General features: G+C 42.3%; 1 protein-coding gene across 1 annotated transcript in view; it reads left to right on the top strand.

The window, feature by feature from the left end:
• Nucleotides 1-22,449, top strand: part of BRDT (bromodomain testis associated) — a 225,683-nt gene that overhangs the window by 164,579 nt on the left and 38,655 nt on the right. Inside the window, exons 15-17 of the mRNA XM_073593152.1 lie at nt 8,561-8,673; nt 10,836-10,935; nt 12,178-12,278. Of these exons, the coding sequence (XP_073449253.1) occupies nt 8,561-8,673; nt 10,836-10,935; nt 12,178-12,278 (314 nt within the window). The remainder of the gene's footprint in view (nt 1-8,560; nt 8,674-10,835; nt 10,936-12,177; nt 12,279-22,449) is intronic.

Raw genomic sequence — 22,449 nt, 5'->3', positions numbered from 1 at the left:
AGAGAGTGAGAGCGATAACACCAACTTTAGCACACCTGCTCCCCATTCACACCTGAGACCTTGTAACGCTAACGAATCGCATGACACCGGGGAGGGAAGATGGCTAATTGGACACAATTTGGACATTTTCACTTAGGGGTGTACTCACTTTTGTTGACAGCAGTTTAGACATTAATATCTGTGTGTTGAGTTATTTTGAGGGAATAGCAAATTTACACTGTTATACAAGCTGTACACGCACTACTTTACATTGTAGCAAAGGGTCATTTCTTCAGTGTTGTCGCATGAAAAGATATAATAAAATATTTACACAAATGTGAGGAGTGTACTCACTTTTGTGAGATACGGCATATTTTATGTAAATGTATATATTGGCCACAGCTTCAAAGATAACACACCATAGTCATTGTCCAAAATATACAAATACCAAAAAACAATTCCTTTTAGGCTGATCTGAGATTTACCAACAATCGCTTGATTCTACCAAAACCACATAAACGTATTTATGCCTGAAGCCAATACTGCCCTCAACCGCTTATTTTGGTTCGGGAGCTTACCAGGGCTTCAGCCGTTCCAGAACCTGTAATATATGTTAAAAACATAACTGGCATATCTAAAAAGACAACATTTTTAATTCCCTTGGCCCTAGTGCAGGGGTCTCAAACTGGCGGCCCTCCAGCTGTTGCGAAACTACAAGTCCCATGAGGCATTGCAAGGCTGACTGTTACAAGCATGACTCCCACAGGCAGAGGCATGATGGGACTTGTAGTTTCACAACAGCTGGAGGGCCACCAGTTTGAGACCCCTGCCCTAGTGGGACTGATAAGCTGACCAGTTTTTGTCGCTACTAGCCCTCATCAATAACCTCCAAGCTGGGCCCACTCCGCCAGACTTTTTACTGTTATCTCAGTCAGAAAAGGGACACCGCCAACTCAGGCTGACAAGGATATCTCATTGATATCATCTTTTGCTTGCTGCTCCAATGAGGGACTAAGGTAATTTCTGTTTTTTTTTTCTACAGGATCACAGCTGTGACCTACCCCCTGCCTTTCTCTATAGGATGCAATGTTCCGTCTGCTCGTCCCACTGTCATATCACACTTTTCTTAAAAGGCTTAGCATGATCCTCAAATAGAAGTGTTAATAGTTTCTTTTTATCAATTAACAAAATGCAAACTGATTGCACAGAAGAGCAATCCAAATCAAGTTAATATTTGGCGTGACCACCCTTTTGCCTTTAAAACCGCATCAATTCTTCTAGGTACACTTGCACAGTGTTTTTGAGGGAATTTGGCAGGTAGGTTGTTCCAAACAATCCAAAAAATCCCTGGCAGATTCGATGATGATGAGATCAGGGCTCTGTGGGAGCCAAAGCATCACTTCCAGGACTCCTTATTCTTTACACTGAAGATAGTTTTAATGACACTGGCTGCATATTTGAGGTCATTGTCCTGCTTCAGAAGGTATGGCATGATGGATATGTATCTGCCTGCACCATTGAGGACACCATTGTTCCTGACCAAATCTCCAACTCCATTTACAGAAATGCAGCCCCAAACACGCAAGGGACTTCCAACATGCTTTGGTGCTTTCAGACACTCATTGCTGTACCACTCTCCAGCCCTTCTTGAACAAACTTTCTCTTACAGCCACATATTTAAAATTTTGACTCAGTCTAGAGCACCTGCTGCCATTTTTCTGCACCCCAGTTCCTATGTGTTCGTGCAAAGTTATGTAGCTTAGCCTTGTTTCCATGTCCTAAGAATTTTTCTCTGGACTTCCTGTTCCGTAGATTTAACAGAAAGTGAGAGGATATCTTTCCAATGAGGGAAATCCATCCTTGGATCATTGTCACATGAAAAAAGCCTTCTCATTTGGAAGAATTCCTCACTGTTACTGTTCTGATGGTAACTCCAGATTTGGTATTTACCTTTCGAGAATAAAGTAAAGATATCGGTGATCGGGACAATTATACACTGAATCTCCCTAATGGGGAGCCAGCAATACAAACCCTTATAAGGAGGAAAGTGGAGATGAACTTAACTGGCGTATGGCTTGAAGAGAAATGCAATCACCTTTATTCATTTATAAAATGTATGTAGCGCACCCCCTAGGAAGCCACAAGTAGAATGTGCTGACCTGCTCCTACTGTCCTCTCCTTGCTCCCGTGACTCCAAGAAGGATTTCCTCTGTGTGTTGTAAAGGGTCCCTCCAGCACCCAGGCCCAAGGTCACCCCCTCAGACTAGGGGGCACCCTCAAGAGCCACCGACAGCCTCCTCTGCACCCCTTCTCCATCTTCCACCCAACTGTTCCTGCTGGTATGACCCCTGAGTATTTGAGGTGCCTGCCCCCTGCCAGCCCACTTTGCTGGTAAATGGTTGGGGCCCTCATCAATACTCCAAGCAGCTCCTCCTAGACACCACCCTCTACTTCTGGAAGATTCCAGAGAGCAGGGGGAGTTACCAGAGATCCTGCTTACTGAGTCAATCAGCCATGACCCAGATTCAACCCAGGCCTGGCTCTCAGCCAAGCCAAATTTTCCTACACTTACCTCTAACTCTTTACATCTAGCACGCTAGAGGGTGGTACATGCATAACACACCAAGCTATCCCTTAATACACAGAATCCAATGAGCAGATTATATCCTTAACAGAATCCATTTTAAAAGTTTGCACAATTTCTAATGACCTCCATGGGGATCAACCAAGGCAGTTACACAAAAAAAACAAAAATGAGGTGGCATACCCATTCAACCATCATATCAAAGCCCCAATGACCCCCCACCCCCAGTGATTTTTTTAAGTTTATCACTCAGTTTTATGTGCCTTTATATGTTAATGTATGCACAGTTTGCAAGTAATAACAGTAAGGGCTGACTCACATCAGGTACAATAGGACTGCATTGGGGGCTATTCCAGGGCAGTCCTACCACAAGACCAGGTAAAATGCCTGGTCTCTTACCTCTGGCATTAGTAAAAGGTCTTCCCTATTCCTTTTTTGACTTGATCTAATTTTAAAATTAAGGAGCTCCAAAAATGCTTCTGAAATTATGAGATTTATTTCTAAGCCACCCAGTTTATGTCATTCCCCTGCTGTGATTCCTCCTGAACTTTACAGTTCAGGACCATGCAAGGAGTCACAATGGCCAGGATTAATTTAATGCCTTGGCAGCATCCAGCATAGGTCCTATGTACTGTCTCCCTTTGCTTGGTAATTTACCTATTTTATTTGAACTGTAATATTCCAAGTCACCACAAGATGGCAGCATAAATAAGGTATTACGTAGGAAAGTTCTGATTGAACACTGTTCCCTATAAATAGTTTACAGCAACCTACGCATAACGTCCAGACGAAGTGCACGGCTAAGTGCACGAAACGCGCCAATGTAGCAGCTCACCCCCGTACTCCTCTCTGGTCCCTATCCCAGGAATGCAAGGTGTCCCTTTATGTTTTAACATCCAGGGACCTAGCGGTGCTCTACTTCCGCAATCCAAGTGTAGTAATCTGGCCACCGTAGGCCTGCATTCCAGCCGCTGGACCGGATGTTTTCTGGAAACCTCCCTGTAACCTTCTGTAAGCCTTTCTGGGCCACTTCAACCTACATCACGGACGCAGTGGAAAGTGCAACTTGGAGGAAATTGACCTCTCTTCCGGACCAAACAGACGGACATTTGCAGTAAAAATCTATGGCTGGATTTAGGGAAAACGGTAAACACAGATATCTCCCGTGCTTTACGGTTAGAGAAAGACTTCCAGTGAGATAGTATTGCGGCCAGAATCCTATGGCGAAAGGAGGGTTAAGCGCCCGTTCAGGGTGAACTCTATCTATATTACTAGTGACAATCTATGGACACTGTTGAATTCTGTGCTGACTACCTAAATTCTCATGGGTTTCCCCTTGTTCACTGCACCAATGAAGAGAACTGTGCAGAGGAATATCATTGGATGATTGAGAGCCCCTGAATTTACTCTTTATCCGCATGCATTTGTAACCTGTTATTTATCAGACTGTTTTGAGCCATAAATTCAAAAGTTTCAGTGGAAGCAGGAAAACTGAAGTGGCAATCACAATATTGTTTGCCTTTTAGAGAGACTTTGCACCATTCACAGATTTAAACATGCTGCTATTTGAATGCTAGCCTTGAATTAAAGGATTAATTTATTAGCGGAAGAAAGTAAATGGAATGAAGCAATTTACATGATTATCCACAACCCTTTTCTCTAACAAATATATGCTATTGTTGGTAAACATTGAGAGACTGCCCTAAAAGGACACTAGATACCAACAATCTGCTTGGAATAAATTAGGGGAAAATTGTGGCTACGCGTGGGACTATTTTTTCAGCACCATTCTATTGATCCCAGTCTGGAGTAAGGATCCCAGGAATGGAGTTTACGTGGGTTACCTGAGCTTAGTGTTTAATAATGACAATATTGTCAATTTTCTACAGTGATTTATTTAATAAATTGGTACATTGTGGGAGCATGGTTTACCGGGGACGGTCTTTGTGCCACCCCTGGTAGACCTATTGCTTGTTATTTGTGTTTCATCAATACAGCCTTATAAATATTTTTGCTATTTATTTACCTTTCTGGTGACATCTTTGTCCCAAATTTTTGTTTATTCTGGTCTCTTACCTGGCTGGTTCCCACCACTGCATTGTGGTGGTATACGCTGAAAAAAAGTACTGAATGCGCTACTTTTTTTAATTTATTTTTTCAGAGCAATGCAACGTTAATTCGCCACCTGACGCTATTGCAACCAATCAAAATTAATGAAATATCTCACATTTCAATAAAGTTTTTCAAAAAATTAAATCGTGCTATGCGCCACAATTCGGCACTGCTGTCATCCTACAGCAAACCAGCAACTGTATTCCAATGCAGGTGCTGGTATGAAGCAGCCCTTGGACAAATGATCCATATACATCTACTGCAACTGGTGTTGACTCAGAAGATGTGTGGGGGGAGGGGGAGTTGAGGGGTTGTTATGAATAGGTATTTGTCCTCATTCATCCTTTGTTGATCTGCACTGAGACTAATACAAGATGTGCAAACACTTTTAAATGTATGATGTTTATCATTGATAAGAATGATCTTTCTCTTTTAAGCCATGCTCTGTCAAATTTTCTTTCCTGTTTCCCCCCTTTTTAAATGTTACATATGGGAAATTGAGATTTAGGCTTGAAGCAATAAGGAGAAAAATATATATTTATCAAACTTTTTGATATACCTCTTATGAATAGTCATTTTAACCCCTCAACACCCTATCCAAATCTTTAAAAAAAAAAATTTGGCTATACCTTAAAGATGAAGTTTAAAGAAATCTATATATATTTTTTAAAATCTACACCAATGTTCCTTGTGCTGGTGGCTTCTCTGTTGAAATCTTCATTCCTCTGTTCCCTAGACACCCCTGCAGCTGTGATCTTCTGGTTCTGTGGGGGTTAATATGAGCTGCTGGACCTGTAACAGGGCCTCCTCAAAATTGTAGGCCATACCTCCCCTTTCTGCCCCCCTGTTGAATTCATAAGACTGTCTGCTTATATCAAAATGTTTGGTTGTGTCATTTATCACAAAATCTAACCATTCACATCATTTTTTATCCTACTATAGCTACAAAAACAAAGGGTTTTGTTTATGTTCAAGGTTCGTGCTATGGGACTTCAGGCAAAAAGTAGAAACGCCTAAAATTCAAATATATAAATCTATACAGCAGCTGGTTGTTACTGTGCTGGAATCTTCAGCTTCAGTACTGGCAGGGGCGGTTCCGCACAATGTTTTATTTTTTTTTGGATGGTGCTGTGCTGGTACTGGCAGTTCAAGTGAAGGAGCGAAGTCCCCATCCCTGAGTCCTGAATAATAATAATAAAAAGAGATAATCAGAAAATGAAAGATAGTGTTGTTTAAAAACCATTCACAGTGTAATAAGAACAGACAGTATTCCCTTTTGAGTACACATAATCATACAGAGAGCAACGGTCAGAAGTATACAACAGTGTTCTTTACATTGCTGGTCAGCAAGTACAAAAATAATGGGCATAAAAACAAACCAGAGTTGCCAACATAAGAGTTAGGGGCGACTCTAAAGGAATTGCGAAGAAAAGTGTGGTGAACTATGGTGGCCACCCACCTTGAAAAGAGTGGGAAGAAAAATGCAGTGTGCCTGTGCCAATGGGCATGGCCAAAAAGTGGGCATGATCGGTGATGTTACTTCACGGTGCATGGCTTGTGGTGTGCCACCTTTCCCCATTGTTTTGCTGTGGCTTAAGCAAGTGGTGGTCAACTTTCGTAATTAGGGGGCTCTCAAGTGTGGCTTTGACATCGCTAAAGGGCAGCACAAGTTCGGTGACTATTGCATCTCAAAGATGACAGACACTCACACAACAGAATATACTTTGTCTACAGACTCTACGGGCATGATACAAGAGATTGACAGACTATAGACATAATGCAGAGGATGGTCGGAGCCTGCGGACATGCTGCAGGAGACTGTCAAAGACTGCAAACATGCTATAAGAGTGGTTGGAGACTAGGGACATGCTTCAGGAGACATAAACTAGAAATATAATACATGAGACTGCTAGAAATCACTGCTATACCAGGGCAATAAAGAAACAGATAAGTCTCCACAGGGGCCCAGAGGGCCACACAAAGAGGGCCACATGTGGCGCCTGGACTGCAGGTTGGGCACTAAGGTTTTAGACAGAAGGGGGGCCTGAGGGTACACTGAAGAGATTGTGCCAGTAAAATAGTTCCTACTGTTGGTGTCAGTGGCAGTAATAATAACGCACATAATTGATGTCAGTGCCAGTAATGATAACCTTCATTATATGACGATCCCCAGCACTAACACCAGCATGTGTCGAGGCCAGCAATGATAACCCCATGCGAGAGTATGGGCCACCAATGAGAAATCCTAGCAATAACCCTAAGCAAGTGTCAGGGCAAGCGGTAATTCTCAGTAAATGTCAGGGCCAGCAATAATCACTTGCAAGTGTCAGGGTTAGATGGCCTCCAGTGTCAGAATCAGCAATAACCCTCAGCAACTGTCAGGGCAGCAATGATAACCATTAGCAATAACCCCCCCAGAAGGGTCAGGAGAAGCAAAAGCTCCCACAATTGGGTTTAGTTTTACTAACCTGAGCACTCACTACAGCAAGGATGTCTCTCTCCTGTGCTGCTGCCAGAATTTATCCTTCAGGCAGGAGATCACTATGCCCAATACAGCAAGGCAGTATTATTGCAGGCAGTGTGCTTGAACGCATAGTGTTACTGGCACTTTTATTTTGCTATGTAGGTGCCTACAGGAGGATCCTTTTTTCCCCTGTTGGGCCAGTCTGAGTCTGATGGTGGCTACTGATGGAGATGCTATAGGGGCGCTTGATGACATTTTGGGGATGTTATAGCACTCCCTGGTGCTGAAACTGTGTACACATACTTAGAGTTTGAACTTAAAATATAATTCAAGCACACAAGTGCAAGAGAAAAAATAAGTTAGGGCTTCAAATACCTCCAGCAACTAATTTCCCAGACTCCGACCACAATCCTGATGTCATTTTAAAAAGAGAAGATGGATTGAGGTGTATTGTAAAAATGGGGAACATCGGGCAAATACCCATCAGCACTATATTCAGAGCTCCACAGCTAAGCAGTAGGTACTTCCATGCATTCCCTCCAAGGGAGTATCGGGATCCTCTGAGGGTCAGACTCCTTTCCTCTTCAGCAGGACTTCTTCCGCCTGGCTATCCACCTTGGGTGCTGTATCCTCCTTAAGCAGGTAGGACAGCTGCAGGGTGATTGTGGTAGGCCCAAACAGGGATTCGTCCTTGCCAGAACACACAACTACACACACCTCCCTAGGTCACAGTCTGCGGAGTAAGAACTTGCCAAGTCCCTCACAAATTTTTATATCCTCCCCTAGCATGCATCACTGGCGGTAAACCACCTTGTGGTTGGCCAGTGGGAACATAAATATTCATAACTCCGCATTGATGCAGCTCTCCTGTCTAATGTCAAAGGTGCCAGGAACACTGCAGCCAGGAACAGCAGCAACACTGAATTTAGGGTAAAACCAAGTGAGATGCTACAAACTGGCCTTGACAGATTACCACCCAGCAGAACTAAATTTCACGAGTTGCTTTGTTTTTTTTACAAAAAATATCCAGACATTAGGACTTGTGTAGATGGGGAAAATGCAGCACGCTTTTAGGTGCATTGTGCCGGCATTTGGGGACAGCTTTTAGATGCTCCTGAGTTTTTTCACAGGTGCGTCTGACTGGAAGTTGACCCGCATCGAGCTGTTTCATGCTGATTTTCCACTCAAATTGATTTGTATGGACAGAAAAAGCCAATGTACACAGACACTTTCTCTCTATCTGGATATGTTTTGTATGTATTTATTTATTTTTTTAAAGCTTCCTATAACTTCCTTATCTTTCCCCTTTCCTCCCTCCATTTCCTTTGTCCTAGTAAATAATTTTAAGAGTACAAATTAACTATTTAATGTAGTGTTAGTACATGTAACAACATAATCATTGTGTTATCTCCTATTTGTAGCTATAAATAAAGTGTTGACACCTATCAGATCACCTGTATTTGAAGGTTACTGTGATAACAGGGTTCGGACAGCGGAATCCTGTTTAAAACGCACAAGTGGTGCATCAATAAAGGTACATTTCAATAAAAGTACATTTTCTTTAACTTCAGTATAATAAAATATGAACTATTTCCTTATGCTGGCCATCACAAAAATGCATTTTGTTGTCCTCTGCCAAGATTCTGTTGGAAGCTTTTTACTGGTCAACAGCTGCCATTTGAACAACTTAAATATGTTTACAGATCTGAGAGGCTCACCTTATCTGGCCCACAATCTTGTGTCTTTGGACCTTTCATGACCTTAGCCAACATTGGCTGAACCTAGTGGTTCTGGGACTAATCACTGTAGTTGCCCACATATGACAAGCTCAGCTTCTAAACAGAAGCATGCAAGTTTACCCAATGCAAACCTACATGTTTCTAGAATGATCCAAGAATAGTTTTTCATTGGGCTCCATGTACACTAGGCTTAAAAAAAGCCAGTTCCTATAGAAGAAAAACCCTTATATAGAGCGTTTTTGTACATGTTTAGGAGTATTTAGTGTGTTTTTTTTTCTGACAGAAAGCTCCAATCAAAATGCAAACCAGAAGTTTTTGTTTTCTTTCTGCCTTTAAGGCTACTTTTACACTGAGGCGTGCGGGCGCTGGCGGTACAGTGGCGCTAAATATAGCACAGCTTTACCGTCGTTTTAGCGGCTTTAACCCCCCCCCGCTAGCGGCCGAAAAAGGGTTAAAACCGCCCGCAAAGCGCCGCTGCAGCAGCGCTTTGCGGGCAGGTTTGCAGAGCTGCCCCATTGTTTTCAATGGGAAGGGGTGCTTTAGGAGCGGTAAATACACCGCTCCTACTGCGCTCCAAAGATGCGGCTTGTAGGACTTTTATGACCGCCCTCGGGGCTTTCAGTGTGCCTCAGTGTGAAAGGAACCCTAATGCTGAACTTAAAGGGGTTGTAAAGTCTCAAGGTTTGCCAGCTTAATGCATTCCACTGTCTCGGGTTCTCATTGGATAGATTGATAGCAGCGGGAGGCATTGGCTCCTGCTGCTGTCAAAGAAATTCAATGACATGGGAGCTGGGGGGCAGGGCCGGGTCCTGCTGTCTGTGTCAATGTTGTAAAGCGCCTCAGTGTGAAAGCAGCTCTCCTCTGGCGCACTTGAGGAGGAGGAGGAGGAGCCAGGAGCACTGCTTGGGCACCCGAGAAAAGGGGGAACGGGGCCAATCTGTGCAAAACATTTGCACATAGGCGGTAAGTATGACATGTTTGATATTTAAAAAAACAAAAAACAACCTTTAAAATCCCTTTAAAATATGCCTTTAAATGTCCTAATGTGCATGGACACATAGGATAACATTGGGCTGCTTCTAGAGGCAAAACTCCTGTAGAAGCAGCGTTCTTTAAGCCAGTGTGCATGGACCCTTAGAGTGTTTAGTGGCAGAATTATGCACACATGACCTGCTGCCAACTAAAGCCTGTAGACACCTTTAATATTGAGCAATACTGATCTCAACCACTCCATTCATTGATTTCTTCATTGTAAGCCTTCATGCACACAGGCTGTTAAAAAAACGTTATGAAAACGCCAGTATCTTTGCAGTGATTTTTTTAAACTTTTTTCAGCGTTTTTGCAATAGCGTTTTTTAGCGTTTTTGAGCGTTTTTCCGCGTTAGCGTTTTTGATTTTTTGAGCTTTTTTTTTTTTTTTCAATTTTTTTTTTTTTTTTTTCAATGGATCAAAAACGCTAAAAAACGTTGGTGAATGACGTTTTTGAGCGTTTTTGAGCGTTTTTCAGCGTTAGAGCGTTTTTACAGCTGAAAAACGTCTCTCAGAACCCACTGGTCCTGGGTTTTTTTTACAGCTTAAAAACGCCTATGCCACTTGCAGCTCAAAAACGCCTAGGTGGGCATGAAGCCATAGACTAACATAGGCAGGCCTTTTTAAGCTGCAAAAAAAGCTCAAAAAAGCAGCTGTAAAAACGTCCGTGTGCATGAGGACTAATAGAGAAAGAAATATGTGGACAGAGTAAATTCAATTTGAACCCAGGACATAGCAAAATGGCAGTTGTAAACAGAACCTGCAATTGAAGGCTAATCTCTCAACAAAGGCCTCGGATGCAAGTTGAGAAAGGTGTATAATTAATATTGTACACCACCTTCTATCAAAAAATGAGATTATTCTTTTTAGTTTATTAAGGTTCAGAATTAAAATGTCAACAAGTTTGTCTGTTTTTGCTATATTGTAGACGTCATTAACCATAAAAAATTATGAAACGGCTAATCTCTTCCAACATGAAGGAGGTGTAGAATGCAAAAATTATATGGGTACTGTACTCAAACCAGAAAGTAAGTATACATTTGCAGTTACTCAAAGATGATCTATACAGTAAAGATAATATATAATGGCACTTTTTTCTGGCAGTAGTTGCCTTAATAATTACTTGCACCTAATTCAGGCAGTTGCGCCAATGTCAGTAACATTATTGATGTGCAGCAACTCCTGATAGTTCTTACTATCACCACTGCTGCTATGGCAGCGAAAAATTTTAAGGCCCCTTTCACACAGGGTGGATTCCATTCTGATCAGCAGGGGATCAGCTTCAGATCCCCTGCTGATCGGAGCAGAGCAGGTGGATGACACATCCTTGTCCACTCAGTTTCTGCAGAGTGGACATGGACAGAGCCCACTCTGATCTATGGGCAGCCATGAGTAAACGGACCCTGCTGTTCGTTTACACCCAACTACCCTCCAATCTGTACCACCTTAAAGGGGAAATAAACCCCTCCATAAAACAAAGCACGTGCCAGAAATGTAACATTCCCATTGGTTGTGCTCTCAACCAAACTGTCAAACCATCCAATAGCTAGTGTCCAGTTGTAGATTAAACAGAGGCAAAGATGGCAGCTTCCTTGGCTGAAAACTATAGGGGGGTTTACTTTCCATTTTTTAGCGGTCCCAATCCGACCCAGAGGTAGGCAGGTGTAAATGTACACAAGTCCTTGTACACCTGCCTGTCCATAGGAATGAATGGACCTTCTCATCAGGTCTGCCTGAAAAACTGACTAGTGGACCTGAATGGAACGACTGTGTGAAAGGGGCCTTAGAAATACCACCAGTTCTCAGACTGGCAATATTTAAGGCCAGCTCTGAGCTGACGTACAGAAATAAGGTAATACTCAAGAGTGGCCTTACCTATGCTGAGAAGCTGTCACAAATGTGACAGTTTCCTGCACAGTGCTGTATCCTCAGCCCCATTTAGCTAATGTAAATTGGGATACAGGTGATGGCATTAACCAAATATGGGCATTGCCTTGTCACTGGGTGGGTGGAGCCAAATGGGGACCTGAGAGACTAGTTGCCCATCAGGTCCCCTTTTCTCTTGATGGACAGCACACGGAAGTGGGTGGATTTGAATGCCGCTATTTAAATTTTTTTATAAGCTGTCATTAACAATAAATTTGTATTGTTGATCTTTCTTGTGATTCAAACCAATTAGGAACAATTGTTCACACTTATTTACAGAAGGGTGTACTTACCTTTTTGTATTCAAAGGCCAAGTTCCATGTTTTTTTTTTCTAAATATTCAGGTACTGTACTAAATGAATTCCAAAAACTTGACATGGAGCAGATTCCTGCATCATGCAACAATCCATTCACTGTGGGAGATGATGCTAAAACGGCAACAAAGGTATTTTCTTAACATCAATCCTCTAGTCCAGTGTTTCTCAAACTTTTTTCAGTCAAGGCACCCTTTTAAAATCCTGCACATCTCAAGGCACCCCATTCTAAAGTGTAAAAAATTAAACTAATCCTTTTACATAACGAAGAAACATCCACACACATAGAACACTCTATGTTACAAATTATTTAGGCTACTTTCATATTAGGAGGCATCTGCGGTAAAGTGGCGATATTTTTAGCGGCGCATTACTGTCATTTTTGCAGAGGTTTTCGGACGCTAGCGGGGAGCTTTTAACCCCCGCTGGTGGCTGGAAAAGGGTTAAAACCATCTGCAAAGCGCCGCTGCAGCGGCGCTGCCCATTGATTACACCGCTCCTACAACACTGCACTTTTTTTACCATCCTGTCAGTGCAACGCTCCGGTGTGAAAGCCCTCTGGCTTTCACATTGGAGTGAGAGGAGAGGCTCTGTCAAGGCACTTTTTTTAGCGTTATAGCGCCTGTAAAGCGCCTCAGTGTGAAAGTAGCCTTATTCTTTCAAAGCAAATTCATCATTGCACACTGGTAATGACTAGTAGTCCAATGATTCTCTTTTCCCTCAGTTTCTCTCCCTCACTCAGCCGATGTGACCTCAGTGCTGACAGAGGGGCAGGGGAATGGCAAACAAGGATGCTGTGCAGGTGCCTGACGTCCTCCCTATCAACCAATCACATGATTGGTTGTTAGGATGCCGGCAACTGAAAGGTTGTAATGGTGTACAATGAAAACCTGTGTCTTTGTGTAACTTAAAGGCAGGCTTGATCTACCTGCTGCCTTATATACAGTTTTTGGGCAATTTTTTGAAATTTTGTCATGGCACCCCTGAAGGAACTGGGCACCCTGGTTGAAAAAGGCTACTTTTAGTCTTTTCCTTTTGTATGTATAGGATTGCATGAGGACATTAACTCGGGAGGATCATTTGAAAATATCAGGCGAATTCATGACATGATGAAAATGTATAATAGATGTCTATTTTAGCAATCCGATTTTATTTTGGTCGTTTTAATCTAGACAAATGACATGTAATCCAGCTGCATGCAGATGCCACTCACATCTCCTTTGCCTTTTTATCATGCATTTATACATGGGGAATAACCTTTTATCTCACATTTTTAAAAAAATTATCATACATCATGGGACATAGTTGGGCTAATATTCATTACCTACTAGGTTATACTCCATCTCTAGGTGAATGGACACTGGTAGACAAGGTCTTAGACAGGAATGATCCCCTATATAACCCCTCCCATACAGGAAGTACTTCAGTTTTTTACCAGTGTCTGCAAGGTAGATGGGCACGTTTGTTGAGCTCTCTGAGCTCCAGGTCTTTAGTCCCAAAAATGTTTTTTAAATGAATCAAGGGATTGACCGATCGGATCCATTTGAAACCAGGTTATATGATTAGATAAATGGTACCTGAGCCTCGCAAAGAAGACACAAGTATCCTGCGAGGTTTTGCCTATAATGCGACCTTCAGGCGCTGGACCCTGCGTAGTGGAATCCTGGACACCACAGGGATAAGGCATTCCTGCTGTACAGGTCCAAGGGAGTGGACCCTAAAACATGAAAGGGTACCCAGTCCTTGAAGGTCCTCAAGTGACAGGAATCCGCTGTGATGGGTAAAGATTGGGCTCTTAGTTTCGGAACCTCCCAGCGCACAGCCAGCTTATTTAAGCTATGTATGCCAAAACATGCGGTGCTTCCAGAGGACAGCTGTGGGACACAGAGCAGACTCTGAACCAGGCATTTTCAGCAGTTCATTTCTCCATACCCGCCACGTGTTGCTTGGCAGGCTAAGGTGCTTAGCAGGATTGTTGCATAGGGGCTTGGTGAGCCCTATTAAGGGGTCTCCCTTCTGGGGTATGTAAATACTAAACCCAGGTACTCTTTTTTGTGGCTTGCAGTGTCTTCAAAAAAAAGAGTGGGGTTAACACTACAGGGAAGGGCACACCTATGTTAGTAGCTCCTAAAGGAGCCTAGTTGTAACCCTAGTGTTGATGCGCCTTTTGTACTGTCTGGTATTGTGCCTACAGTCAATGCTGCTGCTTCACCCTTTATCACCAGGGATGAACTGTCCTCAGCCCTAGCCAGTTTAGAGCACAGGATTGCTGGCAGGGTGAGTCTGCTTCTGAGCAATCTGGGGCAGAAGATGTCCCGTTGGTATCTGCCTCTCAGTCGCAGAGGCTTTTGATCCAGACTCTTACCGAGATGGTTCCTTCTGCCTTTAAGTTACCTTCTGCAGAGGTTTCTGAGCCCCCCTGGTCCTCTTTGGGGTCCCTGGGGCCTCCTCAGGCCACACAGGCTTTCCCCTTGCACCCACTGTTGGAACAGGCAGTGTATGCTGATTGGTAACATCCTGACAGGATTTTTGTTCCTGCTAAGAGGTTTTCCCTTTTATATCCCATGGAGGAAAAGTTTGTTAAGAAGTGGAGCATGCCAGCCGTAGATGTAGCAGTCTCTTCCTTAAACAAGAACTTAACTTGTGCGGTGGATAACACACAGGGCTTGAAGGACCCTGTTAACAAGAAACTGGAGTGATTATTAAAGGCTTCCTTTTCTTTGGCCAGTTCAGCTGTCACAGCAAATTGGGGTCTGCCAGTCCTTAAAGGATTAGGCCACCTATGTGTCATTGGGACTTAAATTTGTTGCTGTGTTACAGAAACAATCATTTGAGCTGATCAAGGAAATTCCATTGGTCTTGCTGTCACGCAAGCTAGCCTGCCTGATGGCCATCACCTCGGCTAGAAGGGTGTCGGAATTGGCAGCCCTTTCATGTAAGGAACCATACCTAATTCTTCACCATGACAATGTGGTGGTGCGTCCTATTCCATCCTTCTTGCCTGAGGTAGTGTTGGCCCTTTATTTAAATCAGGACATTGTTTTCCCTCATTATTTTTCTCAGCCTTGTTCGGCGGAAGAGAGACGACTGCATTCCTTGGACGTTATCTGAACAGTCAGAGTTTATTTGTCTAGATCTTTGGAGATCCGAGGATCAGACTCCTTTTTTGTTTTACCAGAAGGACCCAAGAAGGGGCAGGCAGCTTCCATTGCCAGTTGGGTCTGTCAGTTGGTCATTCAGGCCTATGGTCTGAAACCTAGTGTTCCTCCCTTTTAGGGTGAGGGCTCATTCTACCAGGGGTGTAGGAACCTCCCTGGCTTTTCGCCATCAGGTATCTGTGGCTCAGATTTCTATGGCTGCTACCTGGTCTTCAATGCATACGTTCACAAAATGTTATCGGGTGGATGTTTGAGCAGCCGAGGATTTAGCTTTTGGCCGCAGTGTAATGTGGGCTGCCATATAAGGTCTGATGGCTATTGTTTGGCAGGGTGTCTCCCTCCCCTCAAGGCTATTGCTCTGGGATGTCCCAGTAGGTAATGAATATTCGCCTAATTCTGTGTCCCGTGATGTATGATAAAGAAAATAGGATTTTTTCGTCATACTTACCTGTAAAATCCTTTTTCTTTGAGTACATCACGGGACACAGAGGTCCATCCCCTCTTTTTTGAGTATTCAGTGCGTGCCGCAAAATTGAAGTACTTCCCGTATGGGAGGGGTTATATAGGGGATCACTTACTGTCTAAGACTTTGTCTACCAGTGTCCATTCACCTAGAGATGGCTTATAACCCAGTAGGTAATATTAGCTTAACTCTAAGTTCCATGATGTACTCAAAGAAAAGAATTTTACAGGTAAGTATGACGAAAAAATCCTATTTTATTACCCTGGTGTATTATATATTGACATAAACCTCAATATTTTTAAAATCAGCCATGTAGTAAGCCAAACTCCAGCCAAACTATTTCTCTTTTGTCCATTGAGGGACACAATTTGATAAGCAACCTAGGGTATACTGGATACACAGGATAATGTGACACCAGACACATAGAAAATTGAAAGCCAGACCCTTTGAGTCTATAACCCCCCCCCCCACTTACCTCACACTTGCTTAGTTATGCTTCGTATCCTTAGGAGAATAGCTTTTTACTCTGTCTACTTGACAGGATTGAGGCTCAGAGAATTCTGTTTTTCGTTTTGCTTCGGATTTCACGCTTGTTTGCATTTGTTTGATTTGATGTTGATGATGATCTGATGTTGACGATGATCTACTCCTCACTTTGGACTGATTTTGGCTTTTTCCTTGGCTTCTCATCTAGCTGTGCCTCTCAACAGATCATAGAGTAAATGGAATTTTTGTACTCCCCGCCCTTTTTCTGAAGTAAATTGAGGGACTCAACTCCCTCTCCTCATATGCTATTGTTTCCTCTGCTTGTTACAACTTAGCAGGTGTGAGGTTGGAGGAGGGATTATATCCTCAAGGCAGCTGGGCTTTAGTTTCTATGTATAATAAATGGAACTGGCGCCAATAATAAAACAAAAAGGAAAAAAAGGTTGCTACACCTGAAATTAGTGAAGACTAATGAAGAATGAATGCTGTGGTAAAGGGCGCTCCCAATGCAATCATTAGAATGCAAAAAGTGATTTATACAAATAGTATGTATGCATTCAAAACTGTGTATAAACGTGTATTAGTGAATGGCTTCACTTTATACATGTGCACAATTGCATACCTCCCAACATTTTGAGATAGCATGAGGGACACCTACTAACAAACGTATGTAGGCATAGGACATGCCCCCTGCCACACCCCCTTGAAGGAGAATTGACCAAAAAAAAGGTTAATTAAATCCACAAGGACTTTTTTTTTTACCACTACTATTCCTTTATATTGGCTTTTAAAATGTACAAATGCAGCAATTTAGAAATTGGATGAAAGGTTTAGGACTGGGAAAAACTTTTTGAAAGATAAAAAGTGCATTTTATATACAACTATATAGATCAGACCAAAATGAGGGACAAATGAGGGGGAAAGAGGAACAGAGGGACATTGTTCTAAATCAGGGATAGTCCCTCGAAATCAGGGACAGTTGGGAGTTATGACAAATGTCTCAGAAAAAATTTATTAACATATTTATGATTGCTCAAACAAATATATCATGAAAAGTTCAAAACGGCTCCAAAATGTTTTCTAGATGATTCCACTCCAACACCATGTAAGAAATAAAATCCGTGTTCCAAATAATATTCATGACTTTTCACCCAAAGTGACAACAAATTGCGCTCACCAGATGGCCCTGGCCAGCAAGTGACCATAAGACATGAAGTACCTCCTTGAATCCTGGAAACCATGGTGAACTTGGTTGAATGAGCCTGGGAACAGCTAGATCAAATCTTTATTATCCATCCTCCGCTCCAATCTCCCACATCTGAAAATCAAGCTCCTTGAATCTTGGAAACCATTCAACGATCTTTTTCCAATCGCTCGTTCACATGTATGGTGAACTTGGTCGAATGAGCCCGGGAACAGCCAGATCAAATCTTTATCTATCCTCCGCTCCAATCTCCCACATCTGAAAATCAGGCTCCACCAAAAAGAGCCAGGGAAAGCAGATATCGTGTAGTATCGTTTGTTGTTAAAAAATGTCACTTACAATATTGCCAGCAGGGGAATGCATCAATATATCAGAAACACCTAGTGCGGTGGAAGTCTGTTCAGACAGTGCTATCTGACCAGCGGTGTATGCTATGCATTAGGCAACCCCCCAGTGGAAGTGACAGTGTGTCAGACCTAACTTCTATGCATTTCGCGTTCCAGCGCGCGTCATCAGGAAGTGAGTCTGACACAGGTTTTCTTAGCTTAAAGTGGATGTAAACCCCAATTTTTTTTTTTTTTTTATATATCATACTGTAGAGTATAAGATTTCCTATCATTTTAGCCCAGTCTTGCCACAGAGTTAATCCATCTCTGAGCAGTCCTCTTTTATTGTTCAGTGAGAAAAATCTTGACAAACTGCGAAAAACTTTGTCAAATATTCCCCCTTGCTGTGAGTGACAGCCTAAGACACAGGCATTATTTTTTAATTCCCTCCCCCACTCCTTTCTTCAGCAGCTCTGCAAGGATTGGATGTTCCACACCTCAGCATGATTTGGCATGCTGAAGTCATGTGGTTACTTTCCTGTCTTTTCACTGGATGTTAGAGATCATAGCAGAAGTTCAGTGTTAGAAAGGAGACAGGAGAAAATGCATATTGACAAGGGAAGTGTAGAGGTGGGCGGGGAGTCCACTGACATCACGACTCCAACCACCGAGCTCCAGACAACAGACCCACCCACAGAATATGCAGTTTTTTGGATCTAATAACAGACAGAGGGGAGACATTTGACAGGTAAAGATACATGCAGGAGGCATGTATATCCTTATAGATAACCCCTATGGCAGTAGTTTAGAAAGGATGACATTGGGTTTACATCCACTTTAAATAACGGACCAAAAAAGAATTTTAAAAAAGCTGCGCAACATGAGACCACAAAAGGAAAAATGAATATCCACATATATCTAGATCACATGGAGGGTATGATTAATCTAGATGGAATACTTGGCACAAATCTATGAGATAACCATATGAATCGTGTAGTTGAAACATATACGTTATAAATCTGGCTACACAATATATCTCAAGAGTGTCCTGTATACAGTTCTGATTGACAGAGAGTCCTCATAAAGAACAATGTTATCAATAATAAATTGTATCCTCAAAATGCTGATTATTGGTGACTTCAATCGAAAAAACACCACAGAGGAAGTGATCAGGGATAGAAAGATTCCTCCACCTGAAGAAATGACTGCCGCTTACCAGCTCCTTTGATCTCTTTTAAAGAGATCGTATCCACTTGTGGCATATACCCCTGCCAGGGTCTTTGTATTCATCAGCCAGATAACACCTCTCTCTAATAAGATTGTCTCAGAATGACTCCCGATAAGCAGTTCACCATGTTAAGAAAAGGGCTTACATAGTGTGATATCGTAAACATTTATTGTAGATAAAAAAACAAGATTGCACTTACAAGATAATCTTTGTTAAAAGCATAGCAATAAGAAATCGAGCCGGCCGGCTCTCGATACACGCCTGTTGCTTCCTGCACGTTGTTAGTGGTGACGTCAGCATGCCGCTCCTCCCTACGCCCTTTCGTCACAAATTACGTCGTCCAGGGGCACAGGCAGCGTGCTGACTCGCCACCTATTATACACTACATCAGAACGGCGACGCCCAGCTCTGAACTCCAAGCGTCCCCATCGAACAAATCGCCATTTTAGAATGGGGCAATTGCCCTTACATCAGTCACAACTGAAACTGTCATTTCTCAGACATCCTCCTAAGCAGTAGTATTAAAAATTAAGCACGAAAAATGGTAATGACACACTTTATGTGCCCCAATTTGTGCATTGTAATTGAGAGAATGTTGGCAATGATTGTACTAGGGTAAAGCCGTACTTAAAGCGGGTTTCCACCCAAATTTTGAACATTATCTCTATGCATTCTCTTCCTTGCCTAGATGCTGACATGCTGTGTAAAAAAATTTAAATCGCCGTAATTACCTTTTTTTTCTAATCTTCTTAGCACTTCCTGGTTTTCCTCCCATGGGAGTAGGCATGTTTCTAGCCTCTCCCAGACCTCCCACAGTCCCCTGGGAGCTAGTCTCAGGCTTCCCAGCATGCATTGTGCAACAGCGTCATCACAACATCTCGGTGAATGCTGGGAGCACAGCATTCACCGCATCCAGGAAATACATACTTGTGGGCTTCAAATGCCCACAATGAAGATGGAAACCGCCTTCAGTGAATTTTATAAGTTATTCTTTACAATGAAATCGGACACGCGGACTTATTACACAGAACATGTGAGTAGATAATCATGAGAAGAAAAGTTTGTGAATGAACTCCAAAAAAAAAAAAACGATAGATAGGTGGACCCCCCGCTTTAATTGAAAAAACCTGACTGCAGTGACCTCTAGTGGCCCATCTCTAAATTACTTTGTTCTTTTGGGCTGTAACACAATACTTATTTGTTTCCCAAGAATATATAATTGTGATCTTAAAATTACATCTAAAAAAGAGAAAAATTCTGGTCCATGGAAGAAATTACATTCCATTGTCCATATCGAAAAAGAAAGAGGAGAAAATTCCTTATATTATAATAAAATATTAAAAATGTAATATTGGGTTTAGATATCTGGTTATCAAAAGTGTGTTTTGAACTGCAACTATGAAGAAAAATCACCAACTCCAAGAGAGGAGAAGATGTTCTATCCCCCAAAATTGGTCATCTGATGGAAGCCTATGCATTCCCATCTGCCCCTGCCATATGTTTCTGTTATCTATTTGTACCTCTATATTTGATAAAAGGATATTCTCAGCTTCAAAGCAGGGGTCATCTGGGAGCTCAGATCTAGTTCACATTCATACGTTTATCCGTTATCTATAAAAGCATTGACGTCCGTGTCAATATTGAGGCCATACGGGGTGTAACAACGTACCCTATGGATCCAAGCCATCTCCAACCTAGATAGTTCTCTAACTAAAGAGCCCCCCCCTCCAATGTGCACTATATTTATCGATCGCCAGAAAAAGTGTGTTAGCTGGATTACGATTATGAAACATATCATAATGTTTCAAGACTGAATGATACTTGAAACCGATTTTAATGTTAGCGATGTGCTCTCCCAGATGGACCTGCATTGATCGCTTGGTTCTGCCAATGTATTGGAGCCCACATGGGCATTGGAGTAAGTAGACGACCCCTGTGGAACTACAGGTAACAAATGGTTCTATTTTATGTTCCCTAGTGGTACTTGTTGAAACAAATGACTCAGTTTTCCTTGTTTTACTTTTATTCAACGTACAGACTTGACATCTACGACATTGATAATACCCCAAAATATTCTGGAAAAAGGACAATCTTTTTGTGGGTGGGTCCACAACGTTAGGAGCAATCCTGTCTCTAAGGGAGGGGACCCCTTTAAAAATTACCTGTGGGTTAGCTGGCAGGAAAGTGTTAATAATCCTGTCATTACCCAACAGATGCCAATGTTTACGAATGATTTTCTTGACCAAAAAATGTTGTGTCGAATATGTAGTGATGAAAGGCAAAGTGGGTCCTTCTTTCTTTTCCTTCGGTTTTGCATCTAATAAGGTTGATCTATCAAGTTTTGCAACTTCTTCTATAGTGACCTCTAGAGGGTCCAAATCATAACCTTTTTCAAGCAATCTGTTTTTCAAAACATCCGCTTAGAATTTATAATCCTCCATTTTGGAACAATTGCGTCTCATCCTGACGAATTGACTCTTTGGTATTGACTTCAGCCAAGAGTTGTTATGACAGCTGCCCAAAGGTATAAAAGCATTACGATCAGTTTGTTTGAAATACGTAATCGTCTTAAAACCACCATCACCTTTTATTATAGTGAGGTCCAAGAAATTAATTCTTTCCTGGCTTGCTTCATGGACAAACTTGATCCCACTATCATTCGCATTGACAGAGGAAAAAAATTCATCAAGTTCGGAGATGGTTCCGTCCCATAGGAGGACGACGTCATCAATGTACCTCGCCCAAAAGGTAAGATGTGGGTTACGGTGACTATAGATGATGTCCTCCTCCCACTTGGCCATAAAGAGGTTGGCCAGGCTCGGGGCGTACTTCGCTCCCATTGCCACACCCCGTTGTTGTCGATAATAATTATGATCAAACCAGAAATAATTGTGGTTTGCAGCAAATTCAAGCAAATCCATAATATATTCCAGTTGTTATTTTTGAAAAAATTTCCAGATAATATCTGACAGCTGACAGTCCTAAATTAGGCGGAATAATTGGGTGTACAGTGATGTGACATCAGCTGTCACCAACCACGTATGATCCTTAGGCTTTAGTTCAGACAACAAATTGATCACATGTCTCGTGTCCTTCAGATAAGAGGGCATTTGCTGCACTAGAGGCTGAAGGAAATGGTCTATATACTTGCCCACCCGGGACGTAACAGAATCAATCCCACTAACTATTGGACGTCCCGGGGAGGGGCAAGTAAGACTCTTGTGAATCTTTGAAAGACAATACATCACTGGGGCCTTGGGGACCAGAAATATGTTTTCTTTTTCATTGAGTATACCTGACTGGAACCCCTTCTGTACTAATGCTTCCAAAGATTCCTTATATTTACTAACAGGATTGCCAGGTAGGGGAATATAAGTGTCCCGATCTCCTACAATTTTATGCATTTCTTGCAAATAATCTTTCCTACCCAGGACAAC

The sequence above is a fragment of the Aquarana catesbeiana genome, linkage group LG07 (assembly GCF_042186555.1).
Source record: "Aquarana catesbeiana isolate 2022-GZ linkage group LG07, ASM4218655v1, whole genome shotgun sequence".
In the NCBI taxonomy this organism is placed as follows: domain Eukaryota; kingdom Metazoa; phylum Chordata; class Amphibia; order Anura; family Ranidae; genus Aquarana; species Aquarana catesbeiana.
The sequence above is the reverse complement of the archived record's forward strand: the minus strand, read 5'-3'. Positions and strand labels throughout refer to the sequence as shown.